General features: G+C 36.9%; 1 protein-coding gene across 4 annotated transcripts; it reads right to left on the bottom strand.

The window, feature by feature from the left end:
- Positions 1-2,274: 2,274 nt before the first annotated feature.
- Positions 2,275-20,063, bottom strand: LOC306999858 (nocturnin-like). 4 transcript variants are annotated; one of them, XM_079614931.1, is made up of 3 exons: positions 19,884-20,063; positions 7,014-7,265; positions 2,275-4,468 (listed from the first exon to the last, which is right to left on the bottom strand). In XM_079614931.1, exons 2-3 carry the CDS (start codon positions 7,255-7,257, stop codon positions 3,609-3,611), a joined length of 1,104 nt encoding a protein of 367 aa, XP_079471057.1. In that variant the 5' UTR covers positions 7,258-7,265; positions 19,884-20,063; the 3' UTR covers positions 2,275-3,608. The 4 variants fall into 4 exon arrangements, with proteins under 4 accessions (XP_079471057.1, XP_079471056.1, XP_079471058.1 ...); XM_079614930.1 differs by lacking the exon at positions 19,884-20,063 and adding an exon at positions 8,775-8,903; XM_079614932.1 differs by lacking the exon at positions 19,884-20,063 and adding an exon at positions 7,356-7,520.
- Positions 20,064-21,874: the final 1,811 nt, after the last annotated feature.

Raw genomic sequence — 21,874 nt, 5'->3', positions numbered from 1 at the left:
GAATTAAACCTGGATGTCCATCATTTCAATTATGATTTGTTAAAGGGACCAATGTAAAGAACACTACAGTTCTCCACTTAAAAAACAAACAAAACCTATTTTGACACTAATAACAGCTAAGCAGAACACTAAGGAGTGAGTAGTTGTAGTCAAGTATGTGAACTTTTGAGGGAGGATAAATTCAGCTTTTTATAACTTGTATAAAGATTTTTTTCTTTAACCTTAAAATTGCAAGGCAAAACCAGCAGTTTCTTTTGATGATCACTGTGAGTCCACGCTTCTGCCCGTGCTTCACAGGAATGTGTCGATTCTCCCTCCACCTCTACGAAGGGAAGAAATGAACTTTGTATATAGGAATTATACAGTTTACTGAATTTATAAACAATGCAGCCTTAGAACAGTTTTTTTCTTTTCCTTTTTTTTTAAATCAAGCTTAAACTTTTGTGTTACGCTCATGTTTTGTTGTTGTTGTTTTTTTTCCTCACACATTGTACCAAGCACAGTATTATTGGCAAACAAACTGCAAAGCATTTTTGCATTCCCATTTCAATCTGGATTTAGTAAAAGGCCGTACTATTTGGGTGTAATCAAATCTGGGTCCAAATCCTGGAACGATGGCAATTTGTCAACACAAAAGAAAAAAGGTCAATCGGCAGCATGCATCTTCACTGCAAATACATTTCTTACGCATTTGTTTTCTTTTGCTTTTTATTAGTCCTTAAAGAGGGAGAGCAAGATGTTTGTGTTCAGAATAATCTAGTTTGTATATTCAACATTTGAAGTATATTCTATTTTGTTGTACTCTTGTTTCAAAGTGTACTCAAGTAGGTTTTACTTAAATATAAAAATATTCCTGAATTTGAGTGGTGTTGTTTTTGTCAGCTGCAGAACTTTTTTTTTTTTTTTTTGCATGGTTTTGGCTCACCTTTTCACTTTCTCAGAAAAATGACAGTTTTGACCGAATTTGAGCTTCGGATGCATTGAAATGTTTGAACTTTTACAGCCAGACCATATGCAACCCCAGACCCGATATGATGTAATCTAAACTAGTGAAAAACAGTAGGAATTAACCACTAAAGTCCAGTAAAATTATATTCTTTGAACTGTATTTCTGTAAAATGGGCAGTTATGAATGATTGTCTAAAATTCGTACATTTATTGATTAGCCCAAACAAAAATTCTGTTTTTCATAGGAGACTAACATCTGACTTTAATTAGAAACATCCAATATAGATTGCAGTGTATTAACAACTAGAAAAACAAACATAAAAGCTAACAGAATTTAGGTATATGTGTGTTACCCTGATAATAAAAATGCAGACACAAAATTCTTGAAATGCCAAGCAAACTGAAACAAGAAAATGACACAAAACACTGGACAGAAGACCTAGACTAAACATGTCCAGACCCACTGAATGCTGCCCTAGCCTGATAGTCCTGGCTAAAAGAAGACAAGTTAGGCCACAACTGCACTGAATACGAGGTACAATTAGATTTACATTTCACTTCATACACTAGCACTAGTAGTACAATCTTTTTTTGCATACCAGCAAACTGGGTTTCAATGGAAATCTACAATCATTAAGTCATTGTGCTACAGTACACAGAAAGTTGTAGTATTTCTTGGCTCTGTGCATGCGGTTATAAATTCTGTCTCTAGGGGGTAGTGTGCTTTCTTGATATCTTCTACACATTTGCTGGGTGAACTGGTGCCACATAGAGGCTCTAACGTTACACCAGAATCACTCAATACGCGTCAAACCATTCTGGTCATATTTCATGGTTATAGGTAACAATAATAATAATAATAGCCTATATTGAGCCCCTGTCCATTTAATCGCTAATGGTAAAGTGCCCATTCGGTCGTATTGCGTTGCCCCCCGGAACGAGAAGGGGGGAATCTCCTCAACCGCCACCAATGTGCAGTGAATCTTATACAAGCTATGTATTTTTATTTCAGCTAGTTGCCAAGGCAACATTTCTTATTTAATTTAACTTGATGTTCTAAAATAACTAAAAACTATATAACCACATTTAAACAACAGCAAAATAACATCAAAACACAACAAAATTGCTTAAACTTTAAAATGTAAAATAGAAAAAAGGCATTCAAAATATTACTAAAAATAGTCTAAACTAAAATAACATTTGGTTTTCTGCAGTGCCCTTTAAAGGTGTAATAATGCTTGACTCTATAAAATGTGATAGTTTAACTGTCTGCAATTGATCATGTAGAGTAGAGTAGACTGGTGAATTAATTTTGAGGATGTTGCATAAAGGAAATAATTTATTAATAAGGCTTCCCTCACTTATACATGAGTGTGAATGATACACAATGTTTTTACTAAAGCGAGTTTATGCAGCATTTGACAGCTTCCCAAACATACTTTATTAACCGTTTTTGAAGAAAACCCCCCACCACAATGCAATAGTCATGTTATTACCAATAATAAGACCCAAAAAATGTTGCAGGATGATTTGAGTCACATATTCAGAAAAAAAACAAAAAAACATTTAGCTTTTAAACCTACACCCTGAAGTTAAAAGCATACAAATCTAAAAGAATAAAGGTATGTTTACACGACACCAATGTACTAAAACGGAAAAGTTTTTTCTTTGCGTTTTTCGCGTACAGACGCGAACATTATCAAAATGATCCCCGTTCACACGAATCCGTGAAAACGCAAAAAAAAAAGCTGTATTCCAGGCCAGTAGTTGGCGATGCTCATAAACTACACGCATATAGACTGAATAGACACAGTTTTCGCAAATTCACGGTTTTGTAGTTTAAGCGGTATCGTTTTCAAAAACATGCACTTTGAAACCTGTTTTCAAAAGTTTGCGTTTTTAGTCCCCCAAAATGCCGTTGTTGTGTTAAAAAATGGGCCAAAACACATAAAAAGTTTTCCGTTTTAAGTTGAAAACGCTGTCGTGTAAACAGCCTCTAAATCATACAAAAATGAAAATTCTGTCATAATTTGCAGAATCCCCCCCCCCATGTGGAATACAAAAGGAGATATTTCACTTAATGTCCAGCTGCTCTTGTCCATACAATAAAACGGATGCCAATTTACAGCACCATAAAAATAGTAATATTCAAGCCTTCTGAAGCCATACTATAGCTTTGTGTGAGGAACAATGATATTAAGTTCATTCTTGAACCCCTTTCCCCATTATAGCTCTTAAATCTCATAAAAACATTACATTTCACCAATAACATTTGCAGTCACTAATGTCTAACCGGCGCACCACTTTAGAATGCATGTTTGATTTAAAAAAAGCAACATTGGAAGATTTCACACAAAGCTATTGTATTGTATGGACAAAATGACTACTTTTACGATGAAGTTTTTTGCTTTAAGAATTTATTGTGCTGTATTGTCTCAGCAAATGAAAACAAATCTCCTTTAATGTTCCACACCACAGTACAAGAAAATCATACATTGAACGAAATTAAATTTTTTTTTTTGTTGTTGTTGTATGAACTATCCCTTTAAGGATGTACTGGCTGAAGTGTTAATTATTCATGAACAGCAATCAAAATATGTAGGAATACTGTGCCAGCACAAGTCTCGACTTGTGTAATATCTTGCGAAATAAGTCTGTAATTACTGGGAAACAAGCGTGGGATCCTTGAAGCTGAAGTCACAGACGAGGGAGAGGTGATCTGAAGGGTAATTATAGGAAGGAAGCCTATTGGGTCCAATTTGTTCGGCTGTAGGAAAGTCCAGAACCGCATTAACATCAAACGCTCTGTGCGAATACCACACGTAATCCAGCGTGTGGCAGCACTCGCCACTGGGCCGGATCTTCCACGTTGTGTAAGGTGGCTCGGTTTTCCCGTCCGTACTCAAATGCTTATACGCACTGTCCAGTCCCAGACTAGATGTTGCGAAATTCCTATAGACGTCTTCTGACGGCTCGGCATTAAAATCGCCGCATACTATCAGAGGAACGTCTGCATCTGCTTTTTCTTTGGTCTCGATTCTCTGTGCAACGTTCCCCAGGTTGCGCAGTAGATCCGAACCCTGTGTGCTGCGTAGGACCTCCCAACCGCTCCGTGCCTTCAGATGGGTCACCGCCACACAGAACACCCGACCTGTGTCTCGGCAGCGTAGAGCGGCGATGATGGCCACCTGATTGGTCTTCAACATCATGGCGGACAGCCGCAGGTGTGTTGTGTTTAGTGACTGGAAGCGTTTGTGATTGAAGAACAGAGCACAGCCATCAGGGCCGTTGTTGTTCTCCACATTCAGACATGGAGACCATGGTTTGGGGCAGAAACTGCTCTGGTAGCCCAAACTTGCCAGGACGGGCTGAAACATGTCAAAGTAGTGATCCACTTCCTGTAGGCATAGGATGTCGGGTCTGTAGGTTAGGATCTCCTCCAGGATCAAATACTTCCTTTCAGCCCAGTTCAGAGCATCCACGGGGCACTGCACAAAACTGTCCATGCCTTCACCTAATGCTGCAATGGGACAGAGAGAAGTTGGATGGATTGTTTTGATAACCCTGGAAGTAATCTCTGTAAATCATCCTAGCTACAACTTTATAAAGTTATAAGATTCCTTTTCATCTTCATCTTCATCAAATGTCATCTTGCGGCAGTGTAATTTCAGTATCATTGAGATCCTTTTATTAATATTTTGAATTGGTTTTTACTTTTTGGTCATTTTAAGATAAAGTTTAGTCATTTTGTCATTATTCTTTTTCTTATTTTTAAATATGTCTATGTTTTTATTAACCCTTAAACGCATACTTCGGGTCTTTATCGACACAGAACATCATTTACTATCCTCCCCCTCATTCGTTTTTTAAAGTTACGGTACTGATCCACTTGTCTGACACGACTGTCGCGTGGTGTCGCGACGCCTCCCCACATTTGTACTTTGATGGGCGTTCCTCTAGTTTACCGCTATGGGAGTGGTTTTGAGCCAGCGGCCAGTCTAGAACAAAGGACCCGCGAGAGACTTCCCCCCGTCTCCATGTGCTTGCTTCTATTGGATAGCCGCATCGCGTTCAACATAATTAATTTGCATAAAGATGGGCATCAGCCAGCTTTTTGACGCACTGCATTTTTTCAAATGAAGCGCCGCCTTCCCGCATTGCTTTGCAGGCGCGTCAAAGTCGCTTGACGTCACCCATAGGAATAAAGTGGAGTGCGGCGCGACAAAAGTGTTGCACGGACAAGTGGATCAGCGCCGTTAGACATCAACCTTCTTAGTATTACTCAATTCATTCATTATACACTGCCACTTTAAAGAATAAATGTGAATTGCACTTATTAAGTCATCAGATATTCAGTAATTTTTGAAAAAAAAAAAAAAACCATTTACTTTTTACAAAAAAAATAATTATTAGAAAATACGCATTCTTTATTATTTTACTTTTTTATATTGTGTTAATTACCACAGGCATAAAACAAAATAATATTATGGAAGCTTGTTTCGGCCACTAAATATAAAATAAAAATGGTATTTTTATCTCGCAATTTTTTCTCAGCATTGTGTGTTTTAAACTCACAATTACAAGTTATAAAGTCACAATTGTGAGATATAAACTTTAGTTTTATACTAATGTGGCAGTTAGAGAGCCATCCGTGTTACATATAAATCTGGGTCACTAAAGACCCCAATATGTAATAATGATTAGCGAAACAATCATTATTAATACAATTTAACTAGTTTAGTACATCAAGTTAAAATAAACAAAAAGAAATCTTGCCTTGGCATAGCTGAAAAAAAAGGTTAAATTTTTTAATATTTTATTTTAGTCAATATTTAATAAAATACTTAAAAAAAAAAAGGTTTTAGTTAACTATAATAACCACCATAAACCTCACCACTCTAGTGTCACCACCATGACACTAGAGTGTTGTTATGCATTGCTAAGATTTCCTAAGGGGTTTTTAGCGAGTTGCTACGTGGTTGCTAGTGTGTTCTTGGTGGTTAGTATTATTACTAGTTAGATTTCATTATTACTACTTGCCTATTTTATTCCTGATCCTGAAACTTTTGTGTCAGTAAGATTTTGTTTTAAACAAAATTACATTTATTCAGCAAGGACACAATATATGAATCAAATGACAGTAAAGACTTTTACATTATTACAAAACAAATAAATTTGAAATAAATTAGATTAATCAAATAATCCTGAATAAAGTATCAGAATTTCCACAAAACTATTAAGCAGAACAACAGTTGTCAACATTGATATTAATATTTTTTTCTTCTATTTTTCTTGAACAGCAAATCAGCATATGAGAATGATTTCTGAAGTATCATGTGACAATGAAGACTGCTGAAAAGTCAGCTTTGTCATCACAGGAACAAATTAGGGCTACATTTTATATTCAAATAGAAAACTTTTTTTTTATTGTAATAGTTCACGAAACATGATTCATGATTTATTTTTGATCAAATAAATGCAGTCTTGGTGGCCATAAGAGGCTCTTACATATATCCCCAACATGTTTTAGTGTATATAATGTTAAACACAAGTAAAATGTCGTTCAGTGTCCCCTCTTAAAGGTAGGGTAGGTCAGAATTGTCTAAAAAAAACTTTTATTCAAATTTGTTTAAACTGTCTTTATATACCAATGCATAATTAAAATGTAAGTACTCTGATAAAAAGAGTATACAAATCGAGTGACTCTAGACCGTTTAATCTTCATTAAACACAGCTCATTAATTCCATTCACTCCCACCTAAAAACGGGTGCGCGACTGCGCGCACGTGGGCAGAGCCAGTAATAACGGCGGTAGTCATGGCGACGGAGAGTGACAGTCGCGCAAGCCAATCCTGTGATTCGTCCCGAATGGAAATAATGAGCTGTGTTTAATGAAGATTAAACGGTCTAGAGTCACTCGATTTTTATACTCTTTTTATCAGAGTACTTACATTTTAATTATGCATTGATATATATAGAAAGTTTAATCAAATTTGGTAAAAAGTTTTTATATAAATCCTACCTACCCTACCTTTAATGCTGATGAATAGGGTTTAGGTTTGTACCTTGTGCTAGTACATTCCACTGCATAACTCTGATCGTCTGCCTGGAGTCCCCATGCCCCGTCTGAATGAGAGCTCTCTGCAGTTGGGCAGGCCGGTTTCTCAAAACCTCTCTACATTCCTGCAACAGCTCCAAAGGGTCCGCCAGGTTTTGATCCAGATTGTATGTGGAGTCCCGAGGGTGAGGGAGAGGAGGTCTGCTGACAGTCTTAGCCAGGGCACTGTAGAGACTAGAACTGCTGCCCATGGAACATGCTAAGAGAAACAAAACAGACATCACATGATGATCTTTCCTGGAATTTCATCACCTGCTCCCTTTTTAAAGGAATAAAAAAAGACCTACACCTGGTCGCGGTGTTGCTGCAAATAGCTGTCAGTGTGAACACACCTTTACACCGAGCAGTTGTGCTGAACTAAACCAGGCTTTGCCATCTATTTCCACTTTAATTCATTCTATCCTGTATCTTCTTCAAATAGGACAAGCAAACACATGGTTAATCCATTTATACTGAGAGCAGCAAGTAGCACCAGTTGTTAAGACACGTCGCACACACCCAGAGCTTAGAGGCGTTCATGCATGTAATGGCTCCATTGATCTCCAAGTTTCAGCAACACGCAAGTTCACAGGTGTTCAATCCAAAGGAATGTCCTGGTTGGCTACACTAGAGCTTTATGTTGGTTATAGGTCCCTGGTAATCCATCTTGGCCTTAATCAACTAAACATGCCTTGATTAACGCCTGGTTAGCTTTTAACTCAATTGCCTCTGAGCTCTCAGTGAGGCTTTATGAAGCTCACTGTTGCGAGCTGAGTTAAAGCAGAGTTCATTTAACAATATCATATCATCATATATTAATCTTCAGCAATAAAAACGGCAAATTCAATAACTGCAATTACAATGCGTGACTAAATGAAATGACTCAAATAAATTAAAATAATTGATTTAAAATTAAATAAATTGAAACAAAAATAAATACATCTTAATTATAAAATATTATAATGATTCATGGTTTTCTCCCCATTAAAGTCAATCAGTAATTATTTTGTACTGACACCTAGCAAGCAATTGTGCCATCTGTTACTGATGCCATTGCATAAATGAGCTATCATGTGATATCAACATGATAGCCCTGCCCTCATAATGCAACCGGCTCCAAGTAAAATAAAACTGCTTTTATTAGGCTAATAATATGACTGGTCTTGTTAGTTTGCACAACATACACTTCCAGTCAAAAGCTTGGAGTCTGTAAGATATGAAAAAATAAAAATAAACAAGTAAAACTTTTTTTCAGCCAGCATTGCATAAATTGATCAAAAGTGACAGTGACACTTTTAAATTGTTACCAAAAATAAATGCTGTTATTTTGAACTTTGTATTAATTAAAGAATCCACAAGAAATGTTCCACAAACATATTAAGCAGCACAACGACTTCCTTCATAAACATTTATAAATATTTTGAACAGTGACCAGATGAGATTTTGAGCGAGCCATGGTAGTGTTATCTGATTCTGACACCATCACTGTACACCATTGCATTTTTTGCTACACACAGAACACCACATAAATAGACTCTGTTGTGTTAATTTTCTAATCAACTAAAACAACATTCACTTTTTGTCTCAGAACGGTCCACTTATGGACCTCACTTATAAAAAGTCAAATACAAAATAATTAGTGCTAAAAAAGTGGCATAAAAATCAAACAACCATTAAAATTGCATTTTTCATTAGAATTAAAGGAGTTAACTGAATTTGTTTATCTTACCAACAACCTCCATGATATCAGGACTGGATTTTGAGTTTGTCCTACAGCGGAGTGTGTGTGTTGTGATGTTGTGTGAGCGATGTTCGGCATAAATGCACCACTGGCTGTGTGTGTTAAACTGCTTCTGACAGAATGAGATTACAGACTTGAGACGTCAGGAGACCATATGGACGCACACACGCAATCTGAGTGCACAGGTCAGTAGGCTGTTCTAGGGAACATAATGCAACCATGAAACCACATGATTTTATGGATGTTACATTATATCCGTTTCGTCACAAGGAAAAATACTAATTTTTACAAAATACACTCTTGTACTGGACGAAAGACAGAGCTCAACACGCTGCAACTGAAGAAAACGCATGCGAAAAGAAAAAAACATCATCAGTTTGACAACACATTTGCGGCAAATACTCACAACGCAACCAAATACAGAAACTCGCTGCAAATACTCACAACACAACCAAATACAGAAACTTGCTGCAAATACTCACAACACAACCAAATACAGAAACTCGCTGCAAATACTCACAACACAACCAAATATAGAAACTCGCTGCAAATACTCACAACACAACCAAATATAGAAACTCGCTGCAAATACACACAACACAACCAAATATAGAAACGAGCTGCAAATACACACAACCAAATACAGAAACGAGCTGCAAATACACACAATACAACCAAATACAGAAATGCGCTGCAAATACTCATAACACAACCAAATACAGAAACTCACCGCAAATACTCACAACACAACCAAATATAGAAACTCGCTGCAAATATTCACTACACAACCAAATAGCCTCCAGAAACTTGCTGCAAATACTCACAACACAACCAAATATAGAAACTCACTGCAAATACACACAACACAACCAAATACAGAAACTCACTGCAAATACTCACAACACAACCAAATACAGAAACTCACTGCAAATACTCACAACACAACCAAATAGCCTCCAGAAACTTGCTGCAAATACTCACAACACAACCAAATATAGAAACTCACTGCAAATACACACAACACAACCAAATACAGAAACTCACTGCAAATACTCACAACACAACCAAATACAGAAACTCGCTGCAAATACTCACAACACAACCAAATACAGAAACTCGCTGCAAATACTCACAACACAACCAAATACAGAAACTTGCTGCAAATACTCACAACACAACCAAATACAGAAATGCGCTGCAAATACTCACAACACAACCAAATACAGAAACTCACTGCAAATACACACAATACAACCAAATACAGAAACTCACTGCAAATACACACAACACAACCAAATACAGAAACTCACTGCAAATACTCACAACACAACCAAATATAGAAACTCACTGCAAATACACACAACACAACCAAATACAGAAACTCACTGCAAATACTCACAACACAACCAAATACAGAAACTCACTGCAAATACACACAACACAACCAAATACAGAAACTCACTGCAAATACTCACAACACAACCAAATACAGAAACTCGCTGCAAATACTCACAACACAACCAAATACAGAAACTTGCTGCAAATACTCACAACACAACCAAATACAGAAACTTGCTGCAAATACTCACAACACACCCAAATACAGAAACTTGCTGCAAATACTCACAACACAACCAAATACAGAAACTTGCTGCAAATACTCACAACACAACCAAATACAGAAACTCGCTGCAAATACTCACAACACAACCAAATACAGAAACTCGCTGCAAATACTCACAACACAACCAAATACAGAAACTTGCTGCAAATACTCACAACACAACCAAATACAGAAACTTGCTGCAAATACTCACAACACAACCAAATACAGAAACTCGCTGCAAATACTCACAACACAACCAAATACAGAAACTCGCTGCAAATACTCACAACACAACCAAATACAGAAACTCGCTGCAAATACTCACAACACAACCAAATACAGAAACTTGCTGCAAATACTCACAACACAACCAAATACAGAAACTTGCTGCAAATACTCACAACACAACCAAATACAGAAACTCGCTGCAAATACTCACAACACAACCAAATACAGAAACTCGCTGCAAATACTCACAACACAACCAAATACAGAAACTTGCTGCAAATACTCACAACACGACCAAATACAGAAACTTGCTGCAAATACTCACAATACAACCAAATACAAAAAATCGCTGCAAATACTCACAACACAACCAAATACAGAGACTCACTGCAAATACTCACAACACAAACAAATACAGAAACTCGCTGCAAATACTCACAACACAACCAAGTACAGAAACTCGCTGCAAATACTCACAACACAACCAAATACAGAAACTTGCTGCAAATACTCACAACACAACCAAATACAGAAACTCGCTGCAAATACTCACAACACAACCAAGTACAGAAACTCGCTGCAAATACTCACAACACAACCAAATACAGAAACTTGCTGCAAATACTCACAACACAACCAAATACAGAAACTCGCTGCAAATACTCACAACACAACCAAATACAGAAACGAGCTGCAAATACTCACAACCAGTGGCGTAAGTTTGATTTTAAAATTGGTGGGGACGGAGACATATATTTTAAGGTTTGATCGAAATTATTGCTAGGGATATATCAGTGTCACTGGATATTGGTAGGGACACGTCCCTAGCATCCCTACTAAATTCTACGCCCCTGCAACACAACCAGATATAGAAACTCGCTGCAAATATTCACTACACAACCAAATACAGAAACTCACTGCAAATATTCACTACACAACTAAATACAGAAACTCACTGCAAATACACACAACACAACCAAATACAGAAACTCACTGCAAATACACACAATACAACCAAATACAGAAACTCACTGCAAATACACGCGATATTACGATTTTTGATCGTGGACGATTAAAATGTCTCCACGATCTGCTTTTGAAGAAATATCGTAGGATCGTGCATTTTATCAGTTTGCATTTCTGGTGCCTCCGTCTCAACATACTGTACAGCGCGACGTATATCCACATGAAATGCAGAGGAACGGGACACTGTAGTTCATAAAAATGTATTATTTGCATGTGCTTTAAAGCCTTGCCGGTTAAACATGTCATTCGCTGCTGGTGCGCTGTTCTAACGGGCGCTTTTCTGAGCGCTATACACCCGACACGCGCATGCACTAAAAGCCTGTCTAACTGACAGCGTCTGATTACTGGACTAAGTTATCTTTCGAGTCTTATTGTGCTAATACTGTCAAATAAACACAAGGTTTACATAAACAAAGTTGGTTATGTCTAAAGTGAAAGAACAATAGAAAAAATGAAGAAAAAATCTGCTTGTCAAATGCGTGTATATTAGACTCGTTGCGCGCAGATCTTAAAGTGACAGTAGCCCTAATAGTAAACATGCTGCCGCTTGTCCTTAAAGGGACAGTTACCCCCCCAAAAAAATTCTGTCATTATTTACTCACTCTCTAATGTTGTTCCAAACCTGTATTCATTTATTTCTTGTGCTGAACACAAAAGAAGATATTTTGAGGAGTGTGGCTAACCGGGCGGTTGCTGGTCCCCATTGACTACCATAGTGGGAAAAAAACTATTATGGAAGTCTCTGGGGTACATCAACTGTTTGTGTACCCACATTCCTCCAAATAACTTTTATTTTCAACAGAAGAGGGAGACTTATTCGGGTTTAAAGCGGCTGGAGAGAATTTAAATTTTTGGGAGAACTATCCCTGTTAATAAAACAACAAAATACAAAGAGCATCTCACTCACTCTTGACTGAGAACTTTAATAGTAGCTTTAATAAGAATCAATGTAAAATTTATACAGTAAAGTCTATGTTGTGTTTTATTTTCATATTTGTTAATTTAATTACTTTCTTCAATGCTGTTAAATACACCTGTAGCTGAAAAAATAAAGCACTGTTTATTTGATTTGTATATAAAGTTGTGTATGTGTATCTTTGTTCTTAATTTTTAATAACAAAGACAATGACAAATATTTTTTATCTTCGCCATTTTGGCCTAAATGTCTGCCATTCTTTTTTATTTTATATTTTGTTACCTAAGGCTTTGTTTTTAAAATAGGGACATTAGTTTGGCTGTGATGCTCAGTCACTTGCAAAATAGTAAAACCAACATGAAAAGGAATCGTGATAAAATCGTGAATCGTGATTTTCCTGAAAAAAATCGTGATATGATATTATTGCCATATCGCCCACCCCTACCAACACAACCAAATACAGAAACTCACTGCAAATACACACAATACAACCAAATACAGAAACACACTGCAAATACACACAATACAACCAAATACAGAAACTCACTGCAAATACTCACAACACAACCAAATACAGAAACTTGCTGCAAATACTCAAAACACAACCAAATACAGAAACTTGCTGCAAATACTCACAACACAACCAGATAGCCTATAGAAACTCACTGCAAATACTCACAACACAACCAAATACAGAAACTTGCTGCAAATACTCACAACACAACCAAATACAGAAACTCGCTGCAAATACTCCCAACACAACCAAATACAGAAACTTGCTGCAAATACTCACAACACAACCAAATACAGAAACTTGCTGCAAATACTCACAACACAACCAGATATAGAAACTCACTGCAAATACTCACAACACAACCAAATACAGAAACTCGCTCCAAATACTCACAACACAACCAGATATAGAAACTCACTGCAAATACTCAACACAATCAAATAGCCTACAGAAACTTGCTGCAAATATTTACAACACAACCAAATACAGAAACTCACTGCAAATACACACAACACAACCAAATACAGAAACTCACTGCAAATACTCACAACACAACCAAATACAGAAACTCGCTGCAAATACTCACAACACAACCAAATACAGAAACTTGCTGCAAATACTCACAACACAACCAAATACAGAAACTCGCTGCAAATACTCACAACACAACCATATACAGAAACTTGCTGCAAATACTCACAACACAACCAGATATAGAAACTCACTGCAAATACTCACAACACAATCAAATAGCCTACAGAAACTTGCTGCAAATATTTACAACACAACCAAATACAGAAACTCACTGCAAATACACACAACACAACCAAATACAGAAACTCACTGCAAATACACACAATACAACCGAATACAGAAACTCACTGCAAATGCACACAATACAACCAAATACAGAAACTCACTGCAAATACACACAACACAACCAAATACAGAAACGAGCTGCAAATACACACAATACAACCAAATACAGAAACTCACTGCAAATACACACAACACAACCAAATACAGAAACGAGCTGCAAATGCACACAATACAACCAAATACAGAAATGCGCTGCAAATACTTACAACACAACCAAATACAGAAACTCACTGCAAATACTCACAACACAACCAAATACAGAAACGAGCTGCAAATACACACAATACAACCAAATACAGAAATGCGCTGCAAATACTCACAACACAACCAAATACAGAAATGCGCTGCAAATACTCACAACACAACCAAATACAGAAATGCGCTGCAAAAACTTGCAACGCACATACGAATAGGATGTTACAATTAACAAAAAAACTCACCTTTCAGATCATCGACAACACTGACGCGTAGACACTGAACAATAAGCGGTCCCAGACAGGCTCGTCACTTTTTGGGGTCCCCTTGAAACCTTTCCGAGTTATTTGCAGCGTGTTTCTGCGTTGTGAGTATTTGCAGCACATGTTGTCAAACGGATGGAGATGTTTTCTTAGGTGTTTTTTCATGTTTTCTTCAGTTGCATATTTGCAGCACGTTTCTTTATTTAGTTGTGTTGTGAGAGTATTTGCAGTGCGTTTCTGTATTTAGTTGTGTTGTGAGAGTATTTGCAGTGTGTTTCTGTATTTGACTGAATTGTGAGTTTTTGCAGAGCGCCTCTGTATTTGGTTGCATTGTGAGTATTTGCAGCATGTTTCTGTATATGGTTGTGTTGTGAGTATGTGCAGAGTTTCTATATTTGACTGCATTGTGAGTATTTGCAGAGCATTTCTGTATTTGGTTGCGTTGTGAGTATTTACAGTGTGTTTCTGTATTTGGTTGCGTTGTGCAGTGCGTTTCTGTATTTGGTTGTGTTGTGAGTATTTGCAGAGTATTTCTGTATTTGGTTGCGTTGTGAGTATTTGCAGAGCATTTCTGTATTTGTGATGCGATCTGGGAAAACCCACCACATGGTACAATTTGACATATTACAGGTTTTGATCCCATATTAAAGCTGTTTTCAAGCCCTTTCCAAATCTGTTTTATTTATTTTATCGTTTGTCTGTAACAAAAGTTATGGTCATCTGAAGTCGGCTGATCGCTATGATTTTCAGAAACGGAATTTTGAGAAAAACAGATTTAATTAACGGTCACGTCCTGCTAGCGGGACGACTGGCGCTCTTTTTTTATTGCCTTTTTTCATATTACATATTTTAGTAATGAACATAGATTAGGTATCATTCGAAAACGTATAAACTCAAAATTCATCCTGTGAAAACCGTTTTGAAATTGGACGATTGAGAGGCGAGCAAGATCTTTTAAACAAGCAGCTACTTCAGACTCCGTTGTTCTCTTGTGCTCTGCTCCGCATCACACAATGACGTTGGATAAAAATAAATAAATAAAAACTTGCTTGCCCTTGTAGTTTACACAGGACTGGCCGGACCTTTCTGGTATGTGGTTTATTTTGATAGGTGAACTGTCTTTGTAGTGTTAAGAGAAGGAGAGCTGTGCGCGATTAAGTTTTTTTTTGCACCTCCGCTCTGCCGTGCGTGCAGTTCTTAAAGAGAAAGACACAGTCTTTTCAGCTTGCCACTATAAATCGCCATTTTTCTGCACTAAACTAGCAAATTTTCCTAAGATATATTCAGAGATGATAGACAAGATGTTATAGAATAATAATTTAATGAAAACCCAATTTTGACAAAAAACTGACATTCGATCTATTTTTAGACCTTACTGAAAACGTGCCAGCGCGACATCGGACGGGTTTTCCCAGATCGCATCACATTTGGTTGTGTTGTGAGTATTTGCAGAGCATTTCTGTATTTGGTTGCATTGTGAGTATTTGCAGAGCATTTCTGTATTTGGTTGCATTGTGAGTATTTGCAGAGCATTTCTGTATTTGGTTGCATTGTGAGTATTTGCAGAGCATTTCTGTATTTGGTTGTGTTGTGCGTTTCTGTATTTGATTGCGTTGTGCAGTGCGTTTCTGTATTTGGTTGCATTGTGAGTATTTGCAGAGCATTTCTGTATTTGGTTGCGTTGTGTGTTTCTGTATTTGATTGCGTTGTGAGTATTTGCAGTGTGTTTCTGTATTTGGTTGCGTTGTGCAGTGCGTTTCTGTATTTAGTTGCATTGTGAGTATTTGCAGTGTGTTTCTGTATTTGGTTGCGTTGTGCAGTGCGTTTCTGTATTTGGTTGCGTTGTGCAGTGCGTTTCTGTATTTGGTTGCATTGTGAGTATTTGCAGAGCATTTCTGTATTTGGTTGCGTTGTGCGATTCTATATTTGACTGCATTGTGAGTTTTTGCAGAACGTTTCTGTATTTGGTTGCGCTGTAAGTTTCTGCGTTGTGAGGTTTTTTTTAATTCACATGTCCTCATAATAACTTCCCCTCCCTCTTGCAACGACATCTCTTCTCTGATGACTTACAAGACAGATTACCAATTACAGGACAACCTGTCTCTCATATGAGGTCACAGCAATAGAAAAAGATAACAATTCAACAATCCAATCAATTCAGAATACACAAAATCAAGTCCCACCCTACATTTCTTGTTTGAGAACCTGTTTCTCTCAAATATACGTCAATAGGAAAGAAAAGACTATTGCAACTTCCGTTTCGTGCGACTTTAATAGTAAATCTCTAACGGTTGGACTTGTCATTCAGGAAGCTAGGCAAGGTTACAACATAAGTGGTTTGTACATTCACAGTACAGTAGCAACAGTCACTTTTTGGCACACATTTGATATTACAAAATCAGCATGTGATCACGATATGCTCCAAAACAACCTCTGTTCAACAATCCTAACATATATTTTTTCAACTATGTCTTACATTATGAATTACTAAAAAGGATAGGCCTAATATTACAATCTCAAACAAACCATGTACCATGGTTTTGGGGTCAGAAAGATTGAAAAGAAATACATTTTTAAAGAGATTAATACTTTTATTTAGAAAGGACACATTAAATTGATAAAAAGTGACAGTATAGACTTTTACAATCTACCATGGTAATGCCATAGTGCATTTAGGAAGGAAATGTAAGCGAGTAATATCATATCTTTCAGGATAATATTGTGCTAATATACCTCAGTGCCACTCATTTTGAATTTTAAGGTCATGATTAAAAGTCACAGATCAAAATAGCATCATTAACACAAACAGAATGAGGGAAAGTACAGCAACATCATTATTAGAGGTGCAGATCAAAATGACTCTACTAAGGGGTCAACATGGGAAGCTACTGTATGAATGGGATCCTTCATATTGGCTGTTAGGCGTGTTTTAACAAATTAAGATATTGGCTCTTATCTCGTTCTTGCTTTATTCATCATAACAAGACAATCAGATCTCCTACAGTTTGCCTCCTAGTTAGCCAGCTTATCTGTGCCATAAAGGAAGCTGTTACTTGTGAGTGACAAATTAAAATGTCATGGAAATTTCTAGAAGATATAATGAGTTTTGTGTGTCAGTACATGAAAGTCATGTTTACACTTGGCCACATAATGCATTTTCAGTCATTTGATAGCAATTTAATCATATAAACACCATGCCTGCATCCAAATATGCATCTTAGTGAAGACTTCAGATGCAAAACCCTCCAAGTAAGTGCCATCTGAATTTTTCATCTAGAATGATCATAATTATCAAGCTTGTATGTTTATGTTTAGTTATTTCACTTTAATGGCAATGACAATTACCTATTAATTGTCATTTAAGTGAAATTACTGAACTTTCATATACGAGCTTGATAAAGATGCTCAGTTTAGAAGAAAATTTCAGATGGCACTTAGAGGCTTTTGCATCTAAAGTCTTCATATATTGTCTATATATTAGTCATAAAATAGTATGTGAAAAGAGTTGAGTCCAAATTTATAATATTCATAAAACAGTGGGCAAAAAGTACTTGGAACTAGGCTACTTCAAAGGCAGTATTCCAAAATGCGCTTTACTATCCAATGAGGCCATGGGAGAGGAGTTTGGAATGACAGTGAAGCAACACAACTAGGCCACATGACAATGACAACACAACTAATCTAGTATGTCTGAATTACATTTATACTACACACATTCATACTATAAAAGAACATAGTGTGGAATGTGATATAATGGAATGTGTCAACTCAATTGACAAGCAATCCAATCACTCAAGATGAATAAGGTAACTAATTTTAAATACTTTCAAAAGTTGTTATGATCTAAATCAGTGTCCTTTACTTAAGCAATAACACATTTTCAAGTGTATTACTGCTTTCATAAAGCAGTTATTATCAAGTAGACTGAACTTATGTTTCAGATAAATATTGGACTGTTTGTATATTTCGTTTCTATGAAAGGAACTAGCTCTAAAAGAAGAAAAGCATGTGTGTGTCACCATGCAAATGTGCAGAGCAAACAGCAATCTGGAACAGAGCATGAGAGGAGTAAAGCGTAAAGTGTTTTATTAAACACTCCGCTCCAGGTTTTCCATTTTACACTCCACCTCACTACTAGTGAATTAAACCTACTCTAAAGGATTTAAAGATCAGCACCCCTTGAACAAACAACACTTTCCAATCAAATTTGAAGAGAACCGCAATATTTATTAATAAAATGTACAGATATCAGATAAGGCCCATTCACAGTGACACCAAGGACTATTAACTATAAAGAAAACTATTCTAGGCTACTATAATAAAGTTCTAATTCTATGAGAATAGGGAGGTCCCCACCACAGCTGTGATGAATGAGAATCACTTTCAGAACTATTTTTTTCCAGCTGATGAACTTTAAAAACTTTGACAGACAATCAAAACTAAAAATGTAAAGTGCTTGAGAATTTAAAGTGGCAGACAACATAGTTATCATTGCAAATTGACACCAAGAATGATAACTATAAAGATGACTATAACGATAACTACATTAGCGGCCGGCCACACTAGCAGGATGTTAGCGTTCTGTTTATTCTAAATTATATCTTAATTGTTAGTTATTGTTCTTGGTGTGAACTGGCCTTTAGTCCCAGGCTCAATTCTTCAATATGTTTCTTAGAAAAAAGTAAATCATGCAGGGGAACAACGTTCATCGCGTTGGGTGAAAGTTTTTGAGCGGGGTTACATCCCTACGCCAGTAGGTGGCGAAATCTGAGCGAGTCATTGAATCATTAATGCGGTTCGTTGATTTTTTTATTTATAATTTGGGACGAAATCACACTGTTGTCCGTTGCTCGGACACTCTTAACTATATCCTGCTTTGACATCGTATCGAACTGGCAGTATTGTGACTAAATGTAAGTTACTCAATATTATATTCATTGTGTTATATCATTCACTCTCACAGTAGTGATGTAACCTAAACCTGCAGCCTCGTGCTTACGAGTGATCATCCATTCATGTAATTCTTGCTCGTGTGATATGGTGTAATTGTCCACGAATGATTACGCATAGTTATATAATAATAATAATATCTTAGCATCACTGATGGTAATCGATTGATTATTTGTAGTAGGCTCAAATTTAAATGGATGTGTTTCTTGAATAACTTTACCCTTATGATTTTGCCCTTTGTGAATTATATGTTTATCAACAAGTGGACTGAGTTGAACGCATTCGAGTACCTTGAGACCATCATCACACGAGCTAGCTAGTGGAGGACACGCAACACTGATTTGTTCTGAACTTCTCCTAGGTTACGATTCATTACATGGAGGTATAGTTGGAGAACAGTCTGATTCTATAACATGCGCCGCACCGATGAAACTGAAACACAAATGCATAGAAGACATAAAGGACGACAGCGCATACATTAAAGGTAAAGTGTTTATGCCTTGTCGATTTTGTTACTCACCAGATTGGCTTCAAATACTGAATATTCCTCTTGCAGATCGTTTATTGCGTGTGTCGATGCTATCTGCGTCCGTTTAGAAACATAAGTGACCTCCTCAAGCATACACACGCCACAAAAACAGCTGTAAACCAAAGCAAGGTCATAGGACTGGTGGTGATTCCTGATCCACGGAGTTGCACTGCCATCTGCTGGGTATAGGCTGTATTGCTACAAATAAAGGATCCCCTCCTCAAGGGGGCGCCTGCATTCATAACTGGAGTTTGTGTGTGTCTGTACAGCCGTGGCCAAAAGTATGGGCAGATACATGTGTTTTGCAAAGTTTGCTGCTTCAATATTTTCTTTTTTTGTATGTTTCTATGGTATACTGGAAAACAATGATAAGCATTTCATAAGGTTTAAAGGCTTTTATTGGCAAAAACTTTCAATTTATGCAAAGAGTCAATATTTACAGTGTCTATCCTTCTTATGACTGACCATTCTTGGCTTATTAGTGCTTGGAGTTTATTACAATTTGTGGGCTTCTGCTTGTCCTTTTGAGGACTGACCACAATTTTTCCGGGATTAAGATCCAGGGAGTTGCCTGGCCACGGATCAAAAATTTCAATGTAATGATCTACGAGCCACTTTATTATCAGATTTGTGACATGGTGGTCCATCAATAATGCTAGAAAATGCACGGATCATCACCAAATTGCTCCTGGATAGTTAGGAGAAGATGCTCTTGCAGGACGTTTTGATACCATTCTTTATTCATGGGAGGTTTGGGAGCAGAATTGTGAGAGATGGATGAAATCTCGCTCCCATGGATGAAAAGTAACCCTACACATGGATGGTCTCAGGATGTTTCACTGCTGGCACGACACAGGACTCATGGTCGCGTTAACCTTTAGTTCTCCACACAACCGATTTTCAAAATGATTCAAACTGTCAGAAAGGGGCTTCAACTTTAACTTTGCACCAGTCTTTTGCTGGGCCTTTCCGTGTCAACTTAACCAGAGAGATAACACAGGATCCCATTTACCCAGGGTTTAGAATTACAAGATACATTTAGTTTCAACATAATTTGTTCTTCAGACATTCCTCTTAAAAAAAAAAAAAAAAAATCAGTTGTATGTAAAGTGACCGACATTTGGTTTTTGACCATTGAAAATGTGTAATTTAACTATTTATTCTTGGAGCCACATTGAAATGCCCATATCTGGAATTAAATGAAGACACTAATTTTTTTTTAAAAAGGATAAGATGACTTTAATACTTCTTGAGTTGCAGGAAGGCACATTTTGGGGGAAAAAACCTTGAAAACGGCCTTTGAACTGTCACCATTGGCATAAAATTCAACAAACACTGCTAACATGAACAGATTTTACTAACAGACCTACCAATCTCTGTGCAAAATTAAAATAATGATTACTTTTTGAAAGTAATTTTCTCCACCCTTTAGTGTGGCTCCAAATAACAATTGTCATTTTGACCCCCATCTACAAAATAGTGGATAACTCAATAAATATTCATCCATGACATTTAATATTTTGGCTTTCATCACTTTTTATGTTTGTCTTTCACCAGAAAAAAATATGAACAAAATCAAACATGTGAGCTGGGGAAGTTTCTGAAATTTGGTTGATTTGATTTGGTACCACATGTTCCTGGATCAACATCTTTGTTGATCCTGGAACAACTTTCCAATCAACCAATCAGATTTGAGGGACACATTTACAGTTTATGTCAGTGTTATTCACCTATCATTTCCCTCTGATTTTAGGGAAAAGTTATGGGTAGGGAACTAGGGATAGGTTTAGGGGTAGGGATAGGGTAAGGACTAAATTTTGGGACAGGAATGTTATTATAGGATCAACAAAATATGTTGATCCAGGAACATATCTTACTTGGCAAAATCACGGTGACCTGATTTGACACGGACAGCTGTCCAATCCTGGTTCTTCATGCAGAATTTCAGTATGTTCTTCATGTTTTTCTTGGAGAGAAGTGGC

This window comes from Phoxinus phoxinus (genome assembly GCF_949152265.1).
Source record: "Phoxinus phoxinus genome assembly, chromosome: 6".
NCBI classification, from domain to species: domain Eukaryota; kingdom Metazoa; phylum Chordata; class Actinopteri; order Cypriniformes; family Leuciscidae; genus Phoxinus; species Phoxinus phoxinus.
This window is presented reverse-complemented; position numbering and strand designations above follow the sequence as displayed.

What these genes read in the sequence shown, in the direction of transcription:
- LOC306999858 (XM_079614930.1), bottom strand. An exon ending in GTGGAATGTACTAGCACAAG is followed by an intron (nt 4,469 to 7,013) that starts GTACAAACCTAA and finishes GTCCCATTGCAG; the next exon opens with CATTAGGTGAAGGCATGGAC.